At 44.6% G+C, this 11,400-nt stretch overlaps 1 protein-coding gene across 1 annotated transcript; it reads right to left on the bottom strand.

The window, feature by feature from the left end:
- Positions 1 to 3,211: 3,211 nt before the first annotated feature.
- LOC118318818 lies at positions 3,212 to 11,021 on the bottom strand. The gene is made up of 3 exons (XM_035648832.2): positions 10,193 to 11,021; positions 7,851 to 7,904; positions 3,212 to 5,639 (listed from the first exon to the last, which is right to left on the bottom strand). Exons 1-3 carry the CDS (start codon positions 10,596 to 10,598, stop codon positions 5,380 to 5,382), a joined length of 720 nt encoding a protein of 239 aa, XP_035504725.2. The 5' UTR covers positions 10,599 to 11,021; the 3' UTR covers positions 3,212 to 5,379.
- Positions 11,022 to 11,400: the final 379 nt, after the last annotated feature.

Genomic DNA, 11,400 nt, shown 5'->3' with positions numbered 1-11,400 from the left:
TGGTCCTGGTCCTGATCCTGGTCCTGATCCTGGTCCTGGTCCTGGTCCTGGTCCCCGCCCCCCATCCAACCACTTAATTATAGCGATTTATTTCGCGCAGGAAGCAGGTCAGCTCGGAGGAGACGCCCTTCCACCATTAAACTCCTTGAACTAAGAACACTCACGTACTGTACAGGGATTATGTTGGGACGGAGATCTCCTGTACGAGGAGATTAATTAGCAGTTGAGTTGTGGGTCTGGTGGATTCATCAAATAATGATAAAAAGAATAAAACCCTGCCTTTTAGCACATCACGTCCCACTCTGCAGATGTTCCGCCGTTTGGCCACTGGAGGTCACTTTTACACACGAAATATCATATTGTGTCCATACAGTATCTTTATCATCTATGACATTCTGATATCTGATATAACTAACAGTTACAATGCCAGATGGGAATGGTTGAGAACGTTAATTCTTGAAGATGAGCTGAGTGGTGACATCTTACTGAATAAATAGAAAAGATGTCTTCGCTCCTCTGAAACAAGCAGCAGAACGAACACGTTCACCCTGAAGGTCACAGACTGATGCTCAGGTTTACTGGATGTGAATAAAAACGCTTCATATTCACAAAAACTGCTATGATGAAGTTCCTCCATGTAAAACCTTTTGTGGAAAGTCCTTAAGGCTCGTCCTGAAAGTCAAGTGGCGACAATGAACATTTAATGAGGCTTAAAATGATCAGAAATATAAATCAATTTTCTGGCTCATTTGGAGAAGATATTAATCACAAAGAACAGACAATGAGGAGGAATATGACATATTGAATATAATTTTGGAGATTTTTCTATTTATGTTGCTCCTTTAAAATCAGAAATACATTTTTTATCAAACAGATTTCAGTGCCGCAATTGAATCTGGAAAGGCCCCAGAGATAATGTCGTGGAGGAGTTCATCTACAAACTCTTCAGAAGATGACGTAGGTGTTGAAACCATTTCTGTAGGCTGGTGTGTAGTAGCCCGGTATTTCGGCAGCGTGCACAAGTTTTGGTTTTCAGCCTCCAGCCCCATCACCACGCCCCCGTTGTGCATCAAGAACAAGTTCCGGCATACGCATCACTGATCTCCACCGGCTCATTCTTGTCCTCATCCAATCACAACCTGACACACTTGCCTTCGGCCAATCGCGTGTAAAAAAGAAAGTCCACTCATTCCGTCATCTCAGGATCGTGACCCACCTCCACCCCTGCACCACCTCAGAGCCCCCGTATCCCCGGTCATCACCCCCCATCAAACCCTCCAATCGGGAGCCTTCGATTCCTCACCACCACCGCGTCGAACGTCGAGGCTCCGCGGGGGAAAAGAAAGTCGTCATCACATCCGAAGAACCTTATTCTAGCGATCACTTCTCGTGGCCTTCCACTTCCTGCTGGGGTCAAAGTGCTAAAGAGTACCGTTCACAATAAATTGAATTTATTCTAATTTTTCTCAGAGTCTCTCCGGGTTGAAATAAGTTTTTTCGAAGGTGACTTTGGTCATTTTTAGTGTAAATGAGAAAAGAACAGCAGAGAAGACAGAGAAGCGATCACACCAGCTCTGCCTTTTAGCTGGTTGGGTTTAACAAAGTGAATGATGAAGCACAGTTGGCGTGTGCAGAGTGACCCTGTTGGACCCCGGGGCCCCCGTCCGGTGTCATGACGAGTCGAGCGCGGAGACAGCCCACGGGACGACGCTGCCGGGGGGGAGACAGGAGGTCTCGTCGAGCGGGCGAGGGGAGGGATTTTGGAACAGATGGTTATCGGGTGCGGCAGGTCGCTGGCAATCCTGGGTGGGGTATCGGGTGCGGCAGGTCGCTGGCAATCCTGGGTGGCTCGCTCATTAGCTTAGGGTTGGGGGGGGGGGGGGGGGGGGGGGGGGGGCAGCTGATGGGCAACGGCTCCGCTTGAAGTGTGTCCTCAGATTACAGGACGGCAGGATGTGATTCAGACGGAGAAAAGTTGATTTTAGGTGATGAAAAAATTCAAAAGACGTCTCACAATTTCCTGCTGCATTTATCATACGTGACCAACATCAGAAAAGAAAAAATCCAGAGTTCATGTCTAAGAAAATTTTTTACTACACTTTGGAACTACTTTCGTCTGTTCCAGATTTTACAGCGATCCATCCCGAAGTTGTCGACGTGTTTCCCCAAAGGACACGAAAATCAAAGGCCGACGTCGCCCGCTCCTGGTGCTACGCGGGACGGTCCTCCACCACAAACCGACCAGATGGTTCGTGTTGACGCAGCGCAATACGACGTCTGTGGTCGTTTCAAAGACCGCAGACCTCTTTACAAGCTCATCAACCATAGGTCGGTGAAGCAAATCATTTAAACACAATGTTCTGCGGCGAAAAGTATTTGTGGCGAACCTCCTGTCAACGGTAGAGGCGCTTATTTAGGAAATGGTCGATTTGGTCGTTTTAACCACACACGTAGACGTAGAGCGTCGTATGAGTCGGAGGACTTGTAGCTAACTTAGACTTAAATACTAAGCACCAGTGTGGACCTTCGTCGAGATGTCCTGCAGGCATCAGTAGAAATTCGTGACACAGTTGCGCTGTATCCACTTGCACGGTATCAAACGGACGTGCCTCGTTCTTCTCATTAGTATTTCCACTGCATCCTCACAGCAGGTGGTCTCTGCATTGACGGACCTCTGAGACTGGGGAGTTGGGGTGGATATGAAAAACAACATACTGCTGCATGCATCCTCAAGGTCACGTTACCCCTGTTCCATCTCGGGCTTCCGAGGGTTTTATGATAAAAACGTTGAAGCTGTGGGTCAGTGATGTTTTTCTCCTCGGGTCGGGTGACATGAGGAAATGTCACGTTAACGCGTGAGACATTTCACACTGACCTTCATTGTTATTGTGAATTTTAATTCAAGTGAAGAAAACTACTCTGGTTGGCTGCAATATAGGTCAAAACAATACAGATGTTCTTATGCTGGGATGGGAGTGAATTATTATAGATATATATGTTAATTAATCAATATCTATTTGTCAGCTAGTTTTACTGATTTCAATTGAAAATGTTGATTTACTGCAGACCAGTGAACAAATTTACAAAATGATTTGATGATTGATGATGATCCATTTGATGGAGAAAACGTGACTGACGGCATCAGTGTGGTGAAAACATTTTTTATATTGCCCTTAAAACAAACACCTTCAAGTGCCAATTTACTATATTTCATTTCTAAACATATAACAGTGTGTATGATATATGTGAATACGTTCATTCAGGTACAAGAGCCAAATCTTTTTCACTCTCCCTGCTGTGATTTTATTTCCAGTCGCATTAAAGCTACAGTGCGTAATATTAATAAGAACTTATTAACAGAAATGGAATATATTGTGCATAACTGTGTGTTAATATATGTACAATCTATGTTTTTTCGTGCACTTTGACAAATCACTCCGGCATACGCTGCCGGAAAAACCGGAAGAGGAAATATTGGTCCCTGTTGGTTGCAGTTTGCAACTTCACCACCAGATGTCGCTAAATATTACACACTACCTTTAAAGAGTGGAATATTTATTCTCCACGCTTCACTGCACCTCCACAGTTTTCAATGATCCCAGCATGCATCAGAAAAAAAGCCCCATTAGTTGCAGCGTTCAGACTCGTCAGCAGCTTTACAGTACGTAGCCCTTCACAGTGAGGTAATACAGGTAAACAAAGACTTTGACAAAACACGTCAGCTTCAAAGGTGATGCCACGTTCAGGTGAATATCACGAAAACATCATGAACCTTTTAACAACTGGAATTGCTTGGTTAGATTTGTCTTTTGTTTAATAAGAACAATGGCTTTCATACTTTGATATTTGATTTTTTGCTGTAGCAGAGCTGTTAGCACTTGTTCACGTCAAGCTAATGACATGAAACTATAAAATGCTTCTATTTTATCACCATGAAGTGATTTAATTTTTTTTAGTTACATAAAAAGTAGACAGTGTTAACATTTACACTTCCTGTGTCACTCAAACTAAATTTTACGATAATATTTTATGTCGATACAATGTCGATGTCATTGTTTTTGTGAGGTTATGTTTTCCATCTGCGATATTACAATAACTACTGACCAATGTGTACTGTACACAGGGTTGGGTGTTAATGGATTTCACGTAATTATCTAATCAGGATACTAAAAAATTAAGTAACTATAATCATCCCAGATTACATTGGAAAAAAGGGTAATTAGATTACAGTTACATTGTCGAGCATTACATCATTTTGTTTTATTTGTCTTTAAAATATAGCGTTTTTTAACTGTTGTTTTTTTTCAACGGTAACCAGAGATATTCAGTAATGAAAAGTACGTCCGACACACAGAGTTTCTTCAGACAAGTGCTCCACCTTGTGGTGAGAGTTAGAACAGGGTTGAGTCAATGTGGAAGATTCACGCCTCCATTAGTGGAAATATCACTTTGACACGTGTGCAACACAACAACGTCTGTGTCCAGTGCAGCTTGTGCGAGACAAAAATAAAAGATGGTGTCATCTGCAAAGAACTTCTAATCTGAAGAAACACTTAGAGGTGCTTCCTCCAACCTTCTCAGTTAGCAAGCTAACGTAGCAGAAAAAACATGTGATGGGTTTAACTCGAGTTTAGCTTCTTTCTTTTTTTGCTTTAGCTTGAATTTTGTTTTGCTCAACAGCTCATTAGCATCTGCCAAAGTAGTAGATTATGGATAATGGTTAGCTAACGTGAAAAATGCTAAATATGCCAAATGCATTTTATTTGCTAAATGTTTGAGATGCTTCAAGAGGAAAAAGAAATATCGGTTGAAGTTTGTCAATTTTGTGTATAATATAAGGTGCAATGTTGTTCCAATGGAGAAGATTACTGATTACAAATATTGCCATGTAATTAGCATAGCTAATAGCTTAGATAGCAACAGATTACAACTCGAAGAAATCTGACCAGACACTGTTATACTGTATATTTAGAGTCATTGTGTGCTGTTTGTGGATACACTGAATGCCATTAAGTATACTCACATTAAAGCTGTAAAAAAACAACAGCAGGAGCGGTGTGAAGAGGGCAAAAAACACAAAAAATAGTTTTTTTTTCTCCGACTGTTTGTCCAAAAGAAGCTGCCGCTCTCCTCTGTGGTCAACGGTGTTGAAAGGAAGTTCCAACACCAGCATCTGACGCCTCCAATGTTCCAGCACGGACTTCACATTCCAAAGTCCCTTTGAGGCCGCGACGCCTGCAGGCGACGAAACAGTGGACAGAGCTTTTTGATCCACGGAACACTTGTAAATCCACTCCGACAAAAATTGCGAGCAAATACGCTGCAGGTTGTTGTTTTTTTTCTTTTTTCTTTCTCTCAGGGAAGGTCAGACGGTCAAGGTTATGTCCCAGAGGGAGCGTCTGGGCGTCGCTGCGGTAACGTCTCGTCTATGGTGACCACCGTCGTCTCCTCCGTCTGTCCGGCGGTGGAGCTCAGGCAGTTGGTGTGGTTCAGGGATATGTAGCCCATCTCCAGCAGCCGCGGCCTCTCGCCCGACTCGCCCATCTCGCCCATCTCGCTCATCTCGCTCACGCCGCTGGTGATGCAGTTGATCTCCGTCTTGTTGCCGCTGGTAAGACGACGGGACCCAAACACCCAATCTGAGGAGAGACAAAAGGGATGACGTGGTGTTGGTCAGGCAGGTGGAGGAGGGAAAGATTCAGGAAAAGAAAAAAGATTTTAGTAAACTGACGGTGAAAGAGGTTACTTACAGTGACACCGCTTTTTAACCTCTTTCAGCTCATTGTTTTGGTTTTACAGCATATTTAACTCTGCGATCTTAGAAATACTGAGCTTATGAGTCTAATGATATGGATATGAATTATTTTAGTTTTTTCCTGATTCTGATATATTACCAGTAGGTGTACAGCTACACTGTCTTATCATTTTCCTGACTGCAACTGATTATTTTCACAATTGATTGATCCGTGGATTATTGTCTTGATTAATCGATCAGTTTTTTGGTCCATAAAATGTCATAAAATGGTGAAAAATGTCGATCGTGTTTCACAAACCCCCAAGAGGATGTTTTGTTTTGTCCACATACCAAAGATATTCAGTTCACTGTCACAGAGGAGCAGAGAAACCAGAAAATATTCACGTTTAAGAAGCTGAAATCAGAGAAATTTGACTTTTTTCCCCATAACAACTAGTTGAACCGATTATCAAAATAGTTGCCGATTAATTTAGTAGTCGATTACTAATCGATAAACTCTTGCAGCTCTAATCCTTTTGACATTAAATATCACAAAAATGGAAAATGAAGTGTATGTATCATTTAATATTTTCATTGGCAGGCAAACACAACTGTAAAAAAACACTTCCATCAGTCTGTATGTGGTTTCTTTCCTTTACTGGTCTAATAATATCTGTGTTAACCAAATTTCAACCCGAGTGCAAGATTTCAGGACTGGGATTGTAAGACTTTTTTCTTTCCCTTCACATGAAGACCTTCACATAGTTCACGACCAGCCGTCACAGATGCGGCCTGTCGGCGGGTGGAGGTGCAGAGCGTGAACACGTGAGCACCGGGTCGTCGGAACACGCACAGAACAAGGCTGCGAACTTCATCTGACAGAAAGTAATGATGGAGTCAGCCTCTGTAGTTCCCTCAGAGGCAAAGCACCATAAAATTGTTTCGTGGGGGAATTGGGGGGCGTCGCACGGCAGCACCATCACGTGCGTCGGAGCCCCCTTTCTCAACCGGGACACATCAATCACCAGGAGCAGTCGCGAGGGCTGAACGGGATTCCTCAGAGCCGAGGCTGAGTCACGGGTCAAACACCCGCTCGTTCAGGCCTCTTCCAAATGATGTTGGTGACATGCAGTAGACATTGCACTTGGTGCAGTTCAATGTTGGGCGCCCACTGTGCGATTTGAGACACGTTCAAATTCCAGCTCACACACACAAGTAAGTCGTCTTCCATTAAAAGCCAAAGCTGACGAGCTCGTGTGCTCACATTGGGCCGTCTGATGGTCAAGCCGCCACCTGACCGATCACACTGTGATCGCGACCCGCCGCGGTAGGACGCGGAGGAAGCGTTCCAGCGGGCAGGTTTGCCGCTGTCACTGCTGGAACAATCAGGCCTCCAGGTTTTCTGGCCCATATGACGCGTTGTCGCCGTGTCCTGGTTTCCATGTCACTGTATTTTGTCATTTTCACGCAGGCGCAGTGAGAAACAAGTGCATTGAGGTCTCGACTTGCGACTCTGCTTCAACTGTGCCAAAGACTGAAGATGGCCGACCAGATATTTTGGACATTCATCCGACCTTCCAACGGTCCTCCTACCGTGTGTTAACTGTCTTAACTTAAATTTAGATGCAGAAAACCTGCACGTACTGAAAGATGTTTCCAGTTCGGGAGCTTCTCACTGTGCTTGGTTCGGACTGGACCTTAGGGAAGACGAGGTGCACGTAATCCGTGACGTGTCTACGACTGTTCTGCTTCTTCGATGTCGCACCGTGTCAGAAGAGAGAAGCGTCTCTCTGAGAACAGGACACTTGACAGCGTCTTCTCCAAAACCTTCCACTTGCCAGACACAAATCCTCCACATTTACACCTCGGAAGGCCCGGGAGTCCGCACGCTGTGTCGTCTGTGTGTGTGTGTGTGTGTGTGTGTGTGTGTGTGTGTGTGACTCATGTCAAAGTGGGAAGGGTCATGTGAGGTGAAGACAAGACAGACAAAGCTCTAACTGTACAGAAGAAGAAGAAGAAGAAAGAGGTCAGAGTGTCTCTCTGGCAAAGCTAAGTGCTGCCGACTGTGACCCATGTGAGACTTGATTTTTCTTTCTCTTTTTTCTTTTTTTTTTACCTGGTTCACTGGTTCCTCTGCCGTCGCCCTCAGCAACGATCGACCTGCCTCCACCTGCACGCGGCGAGCGGGAGAACAGACACGTTTGAGACGGGACACAAGTGAAATGATGAAGACAGAGCGGAGAGGCCACGGACAGAAACGATTAGAACAGAGAGCTCCGACAGAGCGATGAGTCAGTGGCTGCCTCGAGTTTTCATCGATGGTCCCATCAGAGTTCCAGTTAGCACGGCAACAGTTTGATTACAATTATAGAAATGAATAAAAGAGATGCAAAGAAATTCTGCTGAAAACCTAAACAATTACTGTCGTTGTCTGGAGCCGGTCACATACAGGATCAGCCGAGCTCAAATCAGCCATTTTGAATTGTTAATGAAGCATCGAACAAACTGTTGGTGGTTTAACTGGTGTCCTGTGATATGATTATGACACTTGTCTACTTAGGAATAAGTTTTAGGGTATAATTTTAATTTAAAAGGTCAGAATCTAAAAAATGTGTTCTAGTATCTCGAAGCTGACACAGCAACATTATTATTTCTCAATAAAACAAAAAAAATTGTTGTGCTGCCTTAAATCTTATAATTTGGCGCAATGAGACGGCAATTTTTTTTTTTTGCCATGATGCCAAACTTTGTTATTCTTTCTGAAACTTGTGGTCATGAACCCAACATTTGTTATTAAATAATGGCCAACATATTTGCTGTATAATCCCAAATGTGCACATTTGTGCCAATTTTCTCTGATCTGCACAACTGTCATAATCATAATGTTGAACCATAAAGTCGAAACATTTGGTCCCATTTCACCAAAACTTGTTTTTAAAGCCTCAAAACATCAAAGTTCAAAGTTGCACCAAAATCCCAAAATTCTGTTAACCATGGATATGTTGCAGTGGCCCGAATGCATAAACGTAAACTATTACTACCAAAAAAATGGTCATAATTCCAAATTTTGTTGCAGCAACGCCATATCCCAAATCATGCAAACTTGCTATCATGATCCCAAATCTTACAGCAGTTCACCAGAGTCCTAATATTTGGCATAAAGCCTCTGAAATGTGTTGTTACAATCCCCAAAAGACGTTTTATCGTGCAGCCAAATGACTAATGTTAATAGACAAAGGTAAGAAAATGTATCCAAAGACACGTGATCCGTTCCTCCGGAGGCCCAGAGCGCCGGCTCATAGTTCGGATCCTCGGATCCTCGGATCCTCTGATCCTCTGATCCTCTGATCCTCTCCGGATGAAACGCTCCCGTGAGAAACTCTTTTTCGTTTCCTGATGTAAGAAACTGACAATCGGGTCGAGTCAGAACCCCGAGGCCACACGTTGCCCTGAAAATACACTCATTGTTTCAGTTGTTCATTCATGATGCATCGTTTCACAAGAAGCTCTGCGAACACAGAAGAAGAAGAAGAAGAAGAAGAAGAAGAAGGAGAACGGTTCACTCACTGAGAGTTAGTCAGGACGTCTCTCCCTCACAAGGTCATCGGCTGATGTTCAGGACAGAGCTGCTCTACGTCTGCATTAATATCACTTTGTTGTTTGCTCCCCCAAACATATTCAACTAATCAAAAAAACCTGCATGACTCAGAGACACAAATCTTTCTGCTCATGATTCAACAATTACAAGTCAGGGATTGTGTTGTTGGAATTTAGATATTAGCTGTTACAATATCAGATTTTCACCAAAGAAATGATCATGGCCAAAATAAATCACGATGACGATATTATCATGATATCGTTGAAAAATAATGATACCATCATTTTCATCTTTAACAGTATTTATTGTTTTAATCTTATTTTTGCTCAAAATACAACATTCTTCAATATATTACAATATACTACAATATATTTCAAAATACTACAATATACTATGGTATACTACAGTATACTACAATAGACTACAACATTCTACGGTATACTACGGTATACTACAACATTCTACAATATACTACAATACACTACAGTATACTTCACTACAATATACTACAATACACTACGGTATATTACGGTATACTACAATATACTACAATACACTAAGGTATACTACAGTATACTTCAATATACTACAGTATACTACAACATTCTACAATATACTACAACATACTACGATACACTACGGTATACTACAATACACTACGGTATACTATAGTATACTACAATATACTACAATACACTACGGTATACTACAGTATACTTCAATATACTACAGTATACTACAATATACTACAGAATACTACAATATACTACAGTTATCATATTTTATTCACGGTCATTCCAAATTCTTTAGTAATCCCAGTGGACACACACACACACACACTCGGGGGGTCACTTACGTACCGACAACCAAGTCGTTGACCACGTCTTTCACCAGGTGTCCAACTATCGCGTACGCCACCGCCACGACCACCAGCGCCGCCATGAGCAGGTAGAGGACCGCCTTGGGCAGCGGGATGGGGTCCCGCGCCGGGGGGGTCCGGTAGTCCGTGTACAGCGGGTCGCTCTCCGAGTACGAGAAGTGGAGGACGTGGCCCGCGCCCGGCGTGTGGCCGCTGTGGAGCGGCGCGTTGCTCGCGCTCACGGCGCCGCCGTCCGGCTGCAGCGCGGTCACCATGGTGCCGGTCGTCACCGCCGCCTCCGCCTTGTGGATGCTCGCCACCAGGCCCGTGGTTTTATTCACCAGCGGCAGAATCTGCGACAGGAAATAGCTCCAGTCCTTTATGGCGCTGGTGTTGCACAGAAACATGGTTCCCGTGCAGCGCAATCTCCGCAGGGTCGAGACACGAGACTCTCCAAACTCTCCGTCCCTCAAAGTGACAGATTGTTTGGGTTTTTTTTTTTATAATCCAACAGGTTTCCTCAGATTCCAAACGCCTGCGTCCGACAGGAGCTCACCGGTGACTCTGAAAACTTACCCCGCTTTCACTGGTGGTGACACACGGGTTGCGCGCGGCTTTTACGCACGAACGAAGACGGAATTCCGTGCGTCCGAAGTCACATTACGAAACACCACAGCAGCAGCAGGACAACAGCAGACCAACAATGTCACACTTAATGGAGAGAAACGTGTGAGAATGAAAAAAAATCGTGTCGGCATGTTTCCCTCCCTCCCTCCATGACCCTAAAAAGAAGACCTGAGTGTTGGACGAAGGAGCGAATCATCCGTAGAACCGGGATCCTTCCCGTTCCTGCTGGACGCAGCATCGATGCCTCCCTCCTCCCTCCTCCTCCTCCTCTTCCTCCTCCTCCTCCTTGTCCTCCTCCTCGTCCTCCTCCTCCTCCTCGTCCTCCTCCTCTTCCTCCTCCTCCTCGTCCTCCTCCCTCCTCCTCCCTCCTCTTCCTCCTCCTCCTCCTCCTCCTCGTCCTCCTCCCTCCTCCTCCTCGTCCTCCTCTTCCTCCTCCTCCTCGTCCTCCTCTTCCTCCTCCCTCCTCCTCCTCTTCCTCCTCCCTCCTCCTCGTCCTCCTCTTCCTCCTCCTCCTCGTCCTCCTCTTCCTCCTCCCTCCTCCTCCTCTTCCTCCTCCCTCCTCCTCGTCCTCCTCTTCCTCCT

The sequence above is a fragment of the Scophthalmus maximus genome, chromosome 13, assembly GCF_022379125.1.
Source record: "Scophthalmus maximus strain ysfricsl-2021 chromosome 13, ASM2237912v1, whole genome shotgun sequence".
Taxonomy (NCBI): Eukaryota; Metazoa; Chordata; class Actinopteri; order Pleuronectiformes; family Scophthalmidae; genus Scophthalmus; species Scophthalmus maximus.
Note: the sequence above shows the minus strand (reverse complement) of the source record. Positions and strands in the feature narration are given on the sequence as shown.